The 12850-nt window shown below is 37.4% G+C and overlaps 1 protein-coding gene across 3 annotated transcripts in view; it reads left to right on the forward strand.

Moving 5' to 3' along the window:
• The window catches only part of Metap1 (methionyl aminopeptidase 1), a 63010-nt gene extending 50615 nt beyond the window's left edge, over positions 1 to 12395 (forward strand). For all 3 annotated transcript variants that reach the window (XM_026402005.2, XM_026402004.2, XM_077803589.1), the window contains exons 8-11: positions 2892 to 3023; positions 6059 to 6202; positions 9796 to 9861; positions 12073 to 12395. In XM_026402005.2, the coding sequence (XP_026257790.1) occupies positions 2892 to 3023; positions 6059 to 6202; positions 9796 to 9861; positions 12073 to 12236 (506 nt within the window). In that variant the 3' untranslated portion in view covers positions 12237 to 12395. The remainder of the gene's footprint in view (positions 1 to 2891; positions 3024 to 6058; positions 6203 to 9795; positions 9862 to 12072) is intronic.
• The last annotated feature ends 455 nt before the right edge of the window (positions 12396 to 12850 follow it).

Genomic DNA, 12850 nt, shown 5'->3' on the forward strand with positions numbered 1-12850 from the left:
TAACTTCTTCTTTTATCTGTTTATGTAATTCATTCTCAATGTGTTCTTTCGCTGCTTGAATTTGCTGTCTCGTATCCTCTTTAAGGTTCCATTCCATCTGTCTAAGGTGTTCCATGAGTTCTTTATATGACCATTTTTCTGATGACTCTAGGTCCTCCTGAATATTTAGGCTGTCCTGCATTGTTTGTACTCCTTTTTTTTCCTTGCTTTTTGAAGCTGCTCATGTTACTTCTTGTTCTGTTTGACTGCTGAGTTACTGTTTATTCCTATAAATTTATTTGATGCTTGGGAGGAAAGGTATTAGAAGGGAAGGGAAGAAGTCACTAAAGAGAATGAGAGTAAGCAGGTAGAATTCAAGGAAGGGGGGATAAGATAATTGAAAAGAAATGAAAAGACAAAAGAAGAAAAAAATAGGAAATAAAAAAAGAACAATTTTTTAAAAAAATAATAAAAAAAATTAAAATTAAAATTGGAAGAAAAAAAATTTTAAAAAATTGTAAAAAAAATTTAAAAAACAAGAAAGAAAAATGAAAATGAAAGAATAATCCAAATCAAAAATAAAAAAGAGAAAAGAAAAAAGAAAAAAAACCTAATAAATGCAGTCTTAGAGTTTGATTAACTTCTCTTCCAGTAGGTGGCGCTGTGCCCACCAGGCCAAGTTTCTCCTGTCAGTACGCGGGAACCAATCCCTGTGCAGCAGCTCCTCCTCCCAGATTGGGCGAGTCTCCAGTCCTGAGTGCCTAGGGCCTCCTCTTGTGTCTAGTCACTTCCCCACTTTTCCTCTAGCCAGGCCCCTCTCACAGATGCCGCTCACCACAATACTGGGTACACGCCAGGTCTGCTGCTCCCGGGAGCCCTGTTGTCATGAATGACTGGGCACACTCTCCTTGTTTGCCATTCCCTCAGACCCTAAGTTTGTAGAGCTTGGGGCTGAGAATCCTCTGCGAATTTTACTTGCCCTCCGGTAGCCACGCCCCCGGTAGCTGGTGCAAGAGACCTCAGCTGTCAGCACTGGTGGGAGTGGTAGTTCCACACCGCGGGTCCCGCGCCACCTCTAATTCCCTGGGTCTGGCTACCACGCTCACGGGAGAGCTGGGAGGGGCCCTTAAGGTTTCCCCGCTGTGTGGAGAGGGAAGGCTAGGGGATTACACACCTGTAGCTGCAGGTTTCAATGAAGTTATCTCCTCCGTCGCAGTCTGATGACGTCAGTTCTCTGCCATGGTGGTATCTCTTGCAAATGGCGACAGTTTGTTTCCCTTTGCCGGGTGACCAATGCAACGGGTGGGTCCTTACTGTCTCTCCCAAGCCCCGTTTCAAACCTGTGGCCACTGCCTATGAAGGCTCGGTTGGCATTACCTCCGTAGGATCAGAAGGGCCGACCAGTTGTTTCAGCCGGATGGATTAGTGCTGAGTCACAGCTGTTTGTCTGCGGGAAGCCGGTCCGGGCTCAGTGTGTGTTCTGAGAGGCCCAGACTGTTCGCCCCAGATCCTCGTCAGCTCAGCATTGCCTAGTGATCCTGAGCAAACAGATTTAGGCTGTTTACGACTCCCTATGCCTGCACAGCTGAAGAGGTCAGAGACTTGATCTCTCCGCGCCCGCCGCCATGTTGGAATCCCCTAGTGGTTTTTAAGAGATCAGAATAGGCTTTCTTAACAGGTAAGAAAAATCCTTAGTAATAAATGAAGACTTAAAAAAAAAAAAACTAAAAATTTCACAGAAGTGCCTTACTTGAATGGAGTGCCTTTAAGGACCTCTGTGTTGTGTTATCTTAGGAAGCTGCAGGTGTAGAGAAGAAGCTCCAAAGGCATTTTCCTCTGGGATTAAATAAGTGTTAACGAAGAAGCATCTCCTTGATGGTACTTTAGTATTAATGAAATTATTCTGTTTAGGATATTAAAGGAATCCAAGGAAACATGATTCCCAGGGTTGAAGACTGCATAGAATAGACCAACTGTGATGCTGGTCAAGAATGAGAATAGAGATTTAATTGTGATAGTATTTTTATTATGGTTGTTATTGCTTTAGTTAGATGATGTGTTTATAAAGTTCCACAGATTTTGCATCTGTTTTTATGTAAACCTTGCTATTTTTATTATGTGTAAAATGTGTGAGATTTTTTTATACATGTGTACATTGTGCTGGAGTTGAAACACCTGTACTTCGATGTTGGAGATTGGTTGAAATCCACAGTAAAAATGTACATTCAATATGTTCTCTAGATAGTCATTTATGTTATGATAGTGACATATTAGTAATCTGTGTTCTTACAGCATGGAAATGAAGAGAGGATGAGTATTCAGAAATAAATGAAAGATTAATTAATTAAAAAGGTTGGGAGTTTAGCTCAGTGGTAGAGCATTTGCGTAGGACACCCAAGGCCCTGGCTTCTATCCTCAGTCCTGTGGTGGGGTGGTGGTCAAGAGAGTATTGAGGTGTAGAGATTATCTTAAGTTTTGCTGTTTACATATTTTTTTTTTTTAGGAGAAGGAAGAAACTCATTAAAGATGTCAAGTGAAAATAGCATTTTTTATTTAATGGAAAAATTTACCAGAGTCCTCAGTTTAATGTTACTAACCTTGGATGTTTATCTTGCATGATTGTATCCCATATAACTTTTTCCTCTGCCACAAATTATCTAATTACTATATGAATATAAAAACTCACCATCTGGCTTGTGCTGTAAGCCGTATATCTGTTTTCCACAGTGAGTTTAGTTAATTACCCTCAAGGAATTTTTGTTAGGGAGTAACTACACATTCACTGGTGTCTAATTTGACAATGCAAAAGTCATCTTTTCCATTAAGTTACTTGATGTTGTCATATTGGAAAAACTAAGTTCTATTGTGGAATGAAAATAAATATATCTTAATATTTACACATTCTTTTGCAGTGGACATCACTCTTTATCGCAATGGTTATCATGGGGACCTGAATGAGACCTTTTTTGTTGGAGACGTGGATGAGGGAGCACGGAAATTAGTTCAGACCACATACGAGTGCCTTATGCAAGCCATCGATGCAGGTCAGCTTCAGTGCTGGGCCCCCATTGGCAGTGCTTTGCCAGTGATGCATTTTATCACTGTATTGTTGTGTGTTTCTTGTACCTAACAGCTTTTCCATTGCCCTACCTGAGTTAGCTTAGTGTTTAATGGTTAATGTGTTTAAAGATGATGTGGGAATGTCTTGATGCAAATGGACAGGTGATTACTTATGATCCTCTGTCTCTTCTGATATTTTTTTCTTTTAAATGAGGAGTGTGTGGGTGGTTCTTTTGTGTAGTTTTTATTTCTACTTTTTTTTCTTTCAACTACATTAGTATTAGTTTCTATTACAGAAAATTGAAACAAGCCTGACGATTTTGTGAGGAAAGTGAATGATCCTTCTTTGCATTTGCCTCCCCACTTCACTTTTCTTCTCTTTAGTATCTAGAGGTATCCATTGTTAACATTTAGGTTTTTTCCCCCTCTCTTCTGTGTCTTGACATATATAGATATGTGTATGGGTTTAATTAGGTTAAATGGAATCATAATATTTGTAATTTTCTATAATTTGACAGTTGTTCAATTAAATCTTAGGGATCTTTTAAAGTAGCAGATCTGCCCCATTTTTTTTTTTTTTGGCATTGGGGATTGAACTCGGGGGGCCTCAATCGCTGAACCCCATCCCCAGCCCTGTTTTCTATTTTATTTAGAGACAGGGCCTCAGTGAGTTGCTTAGCATCTCACCATTGCTAAGGCTGGCTTTGAACCCTTGTGATTCTCCTGACTCAGTCTCCCGAGCCTCTGGGATTACAGGCATGTGCCACTGCACCTGCTGCCCCTTTCTTTTAATAGATACATATTATGTTTCACAGTATCTAAATTTCTGTAACTATTCTCCTACGGGATTTTGGTGGTCTCTAGATATCATTCTGTTGTAGTACTGAGTGGAAATATGTGCATTTCTGTAGGATCTTTTCCATGGTGTCTTCATGACAGCAGCTTATCCTAATTTTTTTGGTTTACTCAATACTTTCTGGGAATGGGAGAAGAAAAGGAAAGTCTTATTGAAGTTGTTAACACATTGCTAATAAAAGGATAGTTTGAGGACAAACTGCTTTCTGTTAAAATCCATAGTGTTTGAACTGTATTATTCAGTGTATTATTGCTACCACTCCCCCACTTCTCCAGAGTATTGAACAGGACATAGTTATTTAACACATAGTTATCTGTAATAACATTGGTTTGTTATTTTTATCGTTTTTAGTTACTCTTTAACAGGCATGGAAGATGGTGAAGTTTTTACTAATTATATAATGTTGGATGTGTGAAAATGAAAGACAATATTTTCATGTATCAATATCTGAAGGTTTTAGAAATTTATAATTCACTGTTGATTATTTTAAAACTTTTAATATTGTAGGTGGAATTGTGAAATGAGAATTTCTGTGCTTATCATTTGTAGAAGCTTCAGTTTTAAATAATTTTTAGGATTTCTGTCAGATAATATATTCAGTGTTGATATCCCTTTTCTTCTCTGTGAGGTAATTGAAATAATCAGAAAGCTGCAGTGTTGTTTCAAAAAGACATATGACTAGAACTTAAGAAACTGCGAGAAACTAGTCTTGATAGCAATAGTCAAGAAAGAACAAAAGTTTCTTGAACTCTGGAAAGTGCTATTAACAATATTATATATGTCGTTCTTGTTCCCATAGTTTAAAAATACTAATTGTTTTTCACCCTAGTGTAGAGTACTATCGAGTTTGTGAAGTTGTTAAATTAACTTTTCTAGAGTAGTATGTTTAAATGTATGAATTAAAGACATTTTTGGGTCTGATAATGCTTTGTGACAGGGGGCTTGTCCTGTGCATTGTAAGATGCTTAACTGCATCTCTGGTGTCTATCTGCACACTAGATATCAGTTGTACCACCATCTCCTGTGTGATGTTCAAATATGTTTCCAGATAACACGCTCTGAACCAAAATTGCTCAAGTTTGACAATTATGGAAGACTCTTTCACCTTCTTTCATTACTGCTGAATGGGGATTTTCTTTATTATGTACTGCACAATTTGTTGCATGAGCCCCCAGCTTTCCAACCCAGGGCTGATAGGAGAACCTGGATAGGAATGAAAGAAAAACTTTGTGAAAGTCAGCATGTTTTCTCAAAATCAGAAATTACCTTCCTTCTGCCGAAAACATCAAGTTGGAATGGTTAAGAGCAAGTAAAATTATTAAATTTTGATTCCTTAAGTTGTTAAATTAATTATATGGGGGCAGGTAGATTGCATCTGAATGTTTCTTTGGAAATCAGGTAGGCTAAGAGTTAGAGGACCCTTGGAATTTGACTCATTGTTCCAGAAATTTGGCAGTGCCCCACTCCTGGGGTTTTAGTGCCAGAATGGCCTTATTAACATGAAAACCACTTATTATTTTTTTTTCTTTTCCCCTTAAGGCACTACTAAATTTATAAAGATTAAACAGGGCAGTATGTATATAGTGAAAGGTATACCCTAGGACCTGTACCCTGGGACCTTTTCTAGATTCAATTATGAATAGTTTGAGAAGCACGTTAGAGAATGAAACAGCCCAGGGGAGAAGTACTTCTTTCAGAAGTTGACCTGAATGAAACTTGGGACAAGTTTGGACACTCTTGGACACTTCTTTTTCTTCTGGTACACTTGCCTTCCTTATTTCCTCTGCTTTTTAGAATGGAATAGAGTGGAATAGAATAGTATGGTTCTTGACCTTAGGGAAGCCTATACAGGGAAATGTATTTTCCATTCTGTTGTTCCGTATCTGTTTAATTAGAGAGAATAAAAGGTGCTGTCCTTACCCCTTTAGCACCCAAGGTGTTCTGTTTGTCTGGCGTTAGAGGAGGAACTTCAGGTGCTCTTGGTTTGAATCAGAGCTTTGCTATTTACTGTATGGCCTCTGTGTGGCTTAATTTCCTCATTTGTAAATTTAGGCATGAAGACACATAAAGTATTTACAAAGGTCCCTGGCACATAGATACAAATTGCTTAGAAAATGTTGGTTATTACTACTCTTTGTCATGAATCTTCTATTTTTCTTTCAGTGAAACCTGGTGTTCGATACAGAGAATTGGGAAATATTATTCAGAAGCATGCTCAAGCAAATGGATTTTCAGTTGTTCGAAGCTACTGTGGGCATGGAATACATAAGCTTTTTCATACAGCTCCCAATGTACCCCACTATGCCAGTAAGTACTGTCTAAAGATTTGTGCTAACAACTTACTCAAGAAATATTTATTCAAACCTATAATAGGGCCTACTATTTTGTATTCATTAGAGTAATCTATTTGCTGTAACAAATAGACCCCTGGAATGTGTATTTGTTTAAACATAGATCAGGTTTAGGTCATGGTTATACAACAGTCTAAGACAGTCACTATGAACAGATAGTGAACAGATAGTGTGGAAGGGACAAAGCTTTGGAGGGGTATATTTGGGAGTTTTAATGAACCAGCCTGGAAGTGACATAAATCATGCACATTTGTTTTTCATTGGCAGGAATTTTTCACATAATTGTAACTTAACAGCATGGGAAGTTGGGAAATGTAATCCGAGTACCCTGAAAGTAATCTGTTCCGGGAAATGTTCAACAATCTGCCATATGTGTAGTCATCTCTCTTCTGATTCCTTAGGTGAAATCAGTTCATCTTGCTTGGTTTGGTGTGAGTGGTTAGATTGTGTCAGACGCTATAGTATATCGGCATAAATAGAAGGGAATAAACAAAGTACTTTTCCTCAAGTGACAACTGTATGGAAGAATAAAAAAGGAACTGATAGACAATGTCTTTCACAAACCTTTTCTCTGAAAGAGATTAGATATGTGTAGCAACAAGTCTGATATTTACTGCCAGAAGTGAAAGCTATCCACCATAAGTGACCTAGAAAGAAATTCAACAGACACACACACACATGCACTTATTGAGCCATTATTATATAAATACTCACACAGATTTCCTCATGCTTAAGTATTCTCATCTGTGTAATTGGGAATGATACCTATCTTAGAATTGTTATGAGGATTAAGGGACATAATACTCGTGGAAAGCAGTCTGTTTGTTCAAAGTCACACAATCCAGTAAACAAATGCCAGAGCGAGCATTGGTACTGATCTTGACCCAAGTGAAGGAGGAACCAGAAATTGTTGAATAACTTCTCTCCACCCCTTCTAATGTGAGAAAAATCCTCATTAGGTGAGTTTTCTTCTTGAAGTCATTAGTGGTTGGAAAGTAACGATGACAATACCCAACATTTACAGTGTACTTTAAATAATTCTTTGATACAGATGATAGAACAGGTTCAGGTTTTTAAAAAACTACCTGACATCTGTCTGCAATAGTACAGTTACACAGATAATGTGTATTTGTTTCGTGAGCTATGTTGAGAAATGGAAACTTTAAGATTCTAAGAAATGAGTAAGGGTTGTAACTTCTAGAATAATAATAAATCAGTGGCAGAAATAGGAATGGAATATGGAAGGAAGATATATTTCTCTCGGACAGCGCTAACACAGAGAATCTATTATGAAGCACATAAATGATATAAGTTTCTAGTAGTCACATTAAAAAAGTAAAACATTGTAGGTATGTGTTTTAAAATAATTATGCCATTACATCCTATATATCATTTAAAATTTTAATTGGAACAAAAATTATTGAGATGTTGTTATCTCCTTAAAAAAGGGGAGATCTCCAAAGCAGGGTCTTTTTCATTTGGGTGTTGTGAAAGCTAAAAACGAGGGCCAAATGCTGAGTACCAACAGCACAACTTTATTCAATGATCAGAGAATGGAGAAGCACATTCGCAAATCAAATTCCTCAACTTGTTGGTGTGGGAAAGTCATAGATACAGGGTAAAAGAAATGGGGGAGGGTAAAGTAATAAAGGGGAGGAATATTCATATCCTTCCCTGGAATAGGCAAGAAATTTCCCAGAACTCAGGCATTATCTTATCTGCATTTACTCCTTGTATGGTCTTGTGCTTCCTGGCATTGCAGTTGGCATGGATATCTCTTAGTATGGAAGCTGCCTGGATGTCACTTGGGTAGCCTTAGAAATCCAACCTGTTTTTGGCTAGCCTACCTGAGAGGTACATCTGGCCTTCAGGAGCCCTGTCATTAAAGATAAGATTAGGTCGGGTAGAAACTTAGCTAGGTGATACAGGCACTACACTGGGTAACAATATATAATTATATGCTGCTTTAGTTTTCAAAATTTGCAATATTTTTACACTATCCCAACTCAGTTCTGATTAGCTACTTTTCAGGTGCCTGGTAGCAGCTACACGTGGCCAGCTCTGCCACTGGACAGCACAGATCTGGATTCCTTTATCCTTATTTTTTTTTCTTTTTTGTGATACCATATGGACACTCTGACATCTTCTTTGGATTCTCCAAGGGACTATAGACTGACTCTGTATATGTAGTAAAGTACATATCATTTTGAGAGAAAGTTTGTGAGATTAGAAGTGAAATTAATTGCTTTTAAGTTTTTATATGAGTTTAAAAACTAGATTTGGAGCCTTTGGTGAGTGTATTTTGACAAAATCCGAGATAATAAAAAGCAGCTCTGCTGGCTGTTCACCAGGAAAGGTGCAGGAATGTAAACCTGTAGGTGAGGTTAGATCACACCTAGAAGGAGTTGCATTTAGTTGTTGAGCTTTGGTGCATACCTTCACCATTCATTAAGTAATGATCCTGGTGGCGCAGCTTCTTTACAGAGGAAAAGGAACCCAAAAAGCTGGTGTTTGCCACCTGGTGGTCAGGCTGAGTAAGTGCAGTCACTTATTTAACTGACACCTTTCAGGTATTTTAGTTTGAAATTTAGATTAGTTAGTTGTCTATTGTTGTCAAAGATTGTCTAAAAAGGCATGTCTAAACTTTTATTTATTTTTTTGCATTTTTTGAGGAATATCAGGTCTGGACACATTTTAATTTATAATAATCTTTCTCATGAAGGTCCTGAAAAATACTCTCATATTAGGGAGTTTGGATAAAAAAGGTTAAAAAAAAAGTATTTGGAGGGAGAAATGGAGTTTTTTTTTTTTTGTTTTTAAATAGAAAGGAAGGACTCTTCAGCATTTTAAAAAATAGGCTAATGTGCAAAGGGTTTCTTCCTATTTGAAGATGAGAAAAAAAGACAACTTATAAAAAACTTTTCAGGAAATTCATGTGATTGTTTTTGTGGGCTGTGCTCCCACACACTTCACTCTTCCCAGAGAGTTGGGAGACGTTAGGCATGATCTTAAATACTATTGTTCAAATTTTAAAAAAAAATTTTTTTAATATTTATTTTTCAGTTCTCAGCGGACACAACATCTTTGTTTGTATGTGGTGCTGGGGATCGAACCCGGGCTGCACACATGCCAGGCGAGCGTGCTACCGCTTGAGCCACTTCCCCAGCCCCTGTTCAAATTTTTTACATGGATGAGTGATGGCATTCTACTTGGTTCTGTGATTGCATTTCTAATCTGTAGTAATATAAGTGGTATCACTTTCCACTTACAGAAGTGATAATGATACCTGAAATCTAGCCTGTGGACATCTCTATATTTTAATGTAGAAAGCATAAGCAAATGAGCTGTGTGTAGAACAATATGTCTCCCAAAGTAGGTGGTTATTAGTGTACTTCCTGTTTGATGAATGACTTATTTTAAGGAAGAGAACCAGGAGAAAATAATTAAGATACACAATGAGAATATTAACTGTATACTCTTTCTTATGAGATTTTCAACAGTACAATGTTGATTGTTGCTTAACTTTGGATATTTTTCCTTAATTTTCAGAAAACAAAGCAGTTGGAGTGATGAAATCGGGTCATGTATTTACAATTGAGCCAATGATTTGTGAAGGTGAGAAAAAATGATACTGTAACATTTTTTAATTGAGTTTTTATTACTTTTGTTACTTCTTAGATTAGTAGTCTGTTATACTTTCTGTCTTTGAGCTTCATTCCCTTTTTCATTTTGAATTTGATTATCACAAAGAGAATTAACATAGTAAGGTTAGCAAGAAGGTGTACTTCCTACATGGTAATTCTCTAGCCATCAGAAGGCACTGAGGTACATGAATCTTGGTCCCTTTTCATTAAGATCTTGTCACAATGTGTATTGTAATATTAGAAGCTTGCATCAAACCTGTGTAAAAGTGTTTGTTTGATGGAGGAAGGGGAAAAGGAGAAACCAAGGAGGAGAGGGTTTGTTGAGCCACTTACTTTGAGGCAGACAGTTATGGATTTATTTTCCCACAATTTACGAGGAAGGTATTTTCCTCTTCACACAGAGAATCAGACTTATCCTTGAAGAGGGTAACTTGCCTAGGTTTCTTAGCTGCTTACATGGCAGAATTTGTCGGAGTCTCAACTCATTAACAGTCCGGCTCTTCAGGGTCTGCACACTGTCTTGTGGTATCATATAGCAATGTGAAGAAAACACAGGACAACTACACTTTGCTCTGGCAGCTGTTTTGTCACCATGTTACTCTCTGTGATAGGCAAATGGTGGTGATGGTAGGCTCAGTTTTATGAGAGTGTCAGAGCAGTTGTCATTTAATAACAGGAGCATGCTTTCTGCTAGTTCCTTGTTGGGCTTAGGGGATGCATAGTGAGGCAGTAACAGTAGGGCTAGTGAGCTCTGAACCCTGTATTAAAGGATACTTCTTCTCTGGGTCCTTATAATTGTTTTGAAACCTAATCTTGGGAGTGGCTTCCATCTTCTCTTCCTTTAAAGTTAGTCACTAAATCTAGCCCACACTCAAGGGATCACTAGGACTCAACCAAGAGGTGGGGGTCACTTTAAAAGAACATTATAACCCTTATCTTACCCCAGGGCTGCTGTAAGAATTAAGTGAGCTGGTTTATGTTAATGAAAGTACTTTATTACATTAAAGACCACACAAATGTAGTGTTTTTTGTCATTCTTGTAGAATAAGGTGTTGATCATGAGCAGTCAGTTGTAAAGTATATTTCCTTAGAATAGTAGCCAAGTATATTTTACTTGACTGTACAACAGAACCTGTTTCATCAGATCACAGTATAATCAGAGTAATTTGCTTTAAATCCAGTTCTGTAGTGGTCATTATATTGGAAATTCCTGTTTACTCATCTTTTGTTTTTTGATGCAGCATGGGTTAACTTTTTTAAAGCCTTCTCTTATATTTTCTTTTTATCCTAGAATTTAATATTGAAAAGGTTACACTTCACTACAGTTTTTGTTCTAAAGTTTTTCTGTTTGAGTCAGTGAGGCCTAGAAATAATATTTTACCTAAATGAAGAATGTGTTGATTTTTTTTGACATCTAATTTTGAAATGAGAATGTCTCTGTAGATGCATATTTTTATAATAGTGCCTAGAATTGCCTGACTTTCTCATTCCACCTCTGATTCTCTGGGGCTTTACCTTTCTGCCTTTCCTTCATCACATCCTTGAGTTTTCTGTCATTGTTTTTCAGCTTTTTTCTCTGAACCTTCATTCTCCCTTTCATAGTTCCCTCTCCTCTCTAACATTTCTAGTATTTTCTTATTCTCTTGATAATCCTTATTTCTTTTTCTTTGCCCCTCTTTATGGTTACACTTGTATGGTCTACAAAAATTTTATAGAATGATCAGTTGGCACCATTTGATTTTGTGCCTGCCATTTAAAAATTATATCAGGAAATAAATACTGTAATGGAAATTTAAATGTTTACATTATTTCCTTCACAATATACACTGGCCATAGTTTAGTCAGAAGCCAAAGCTATATCAGGAAAGAACTAAATTTATTAGTTCAAGTCTTCACTCATAGTTATGTGATGAGTATTATCAATGTGTTTTCTAAATTGAAGTCCATTGTCTTAGTTCGGAAATATTTGATATGGGGAAATATACAAAATGTGACATTGCAGCCCACCTGAAGAAGTTTCAGCATCATCATTACTTCATGGGTATTAAAGATCAAAATGAAGTTGGAAAGGCTTTAGCTAAAACCATGTATAAATAGGGATCATAGTAGTTTTCTATGTATTTACCTAGAATATTTATTTAGACGACTGAGCAATCAAATTAAGAAATTGCTTTTGTTTTAGGTGGATGGCAGGATGAAACCTGGCCAGATGGTTGGACTGCAGTGACAAGAGACGGGAAACGGTCTGCTCAGTTTGAGCACACGCTGCTGGTAACGGACACTGGCTGTGAAATCCTAACCCGGCGACTTGATAGTGCGCGGCCTCACTTCATGTCCCAATTTTAATTTCTCCTAAGATGGCACATCTCAGTAATGCCTTCTTACTGTACTATGCATTTTATTGAGAGTACAGAAAGGATGAGGCAATTTTTTATCACTTGTTTTGTTTTGACTATAGATAAGGAAGGACACAGCATTTGATACGTGTCTTCAAGAGCTTGTCTTGGGTCTGAAAAAGCTGAGAAGAATAAAGGAAACCTTGTTCAACTCCTTTCAGTACCCCCTCCCCATCCCGGCCCCCGTCTCATTCTCTGCACACCTGTTTTCTTATTTGCCCCTTGAGCACTTTTTCTTAGACCTGCTTCTATAGTTGCTTTAATCACTGCCACAAACTGGCTATCAGGAGCCAGCTGCTTTCCAGGCGAATGTTGAAGATGAGAATCCTTGAAACTTTAGCAACACATGTTGCTCTAGATTTTTTAAATTATATATATATATATATATGGAAATATATATGCATACATTTTAAATTCCATGTATGTAATTACCGAACACTATGTGACCTTGGTTTGGGTTGATTCTGCTCTGACAGGGTTTTTTGCTGTCATAAGTGGATCTATAGTTTGTAGAGATTTAATTCCTAGTTGGGAATTGGCCTCCTCCCTTCCTAATGCTAATTA

The sequence above is a fragment of the Urocitellus parryii genome, chromosome 10 (assembly GCF_045843805.1).
Source record: "Urocitellus parryii isolate mUroPar1 chromosome 10, mUroPar1.hap1, whole genome shotgun sequence".
NCBI classification, from domain to species: domain Eukaryota; kingdom Metazoa; phylum Chordata; class Mammalia; order Rodentia; family Sciuridae; genus Urocitellus; species Urocitellus parryii.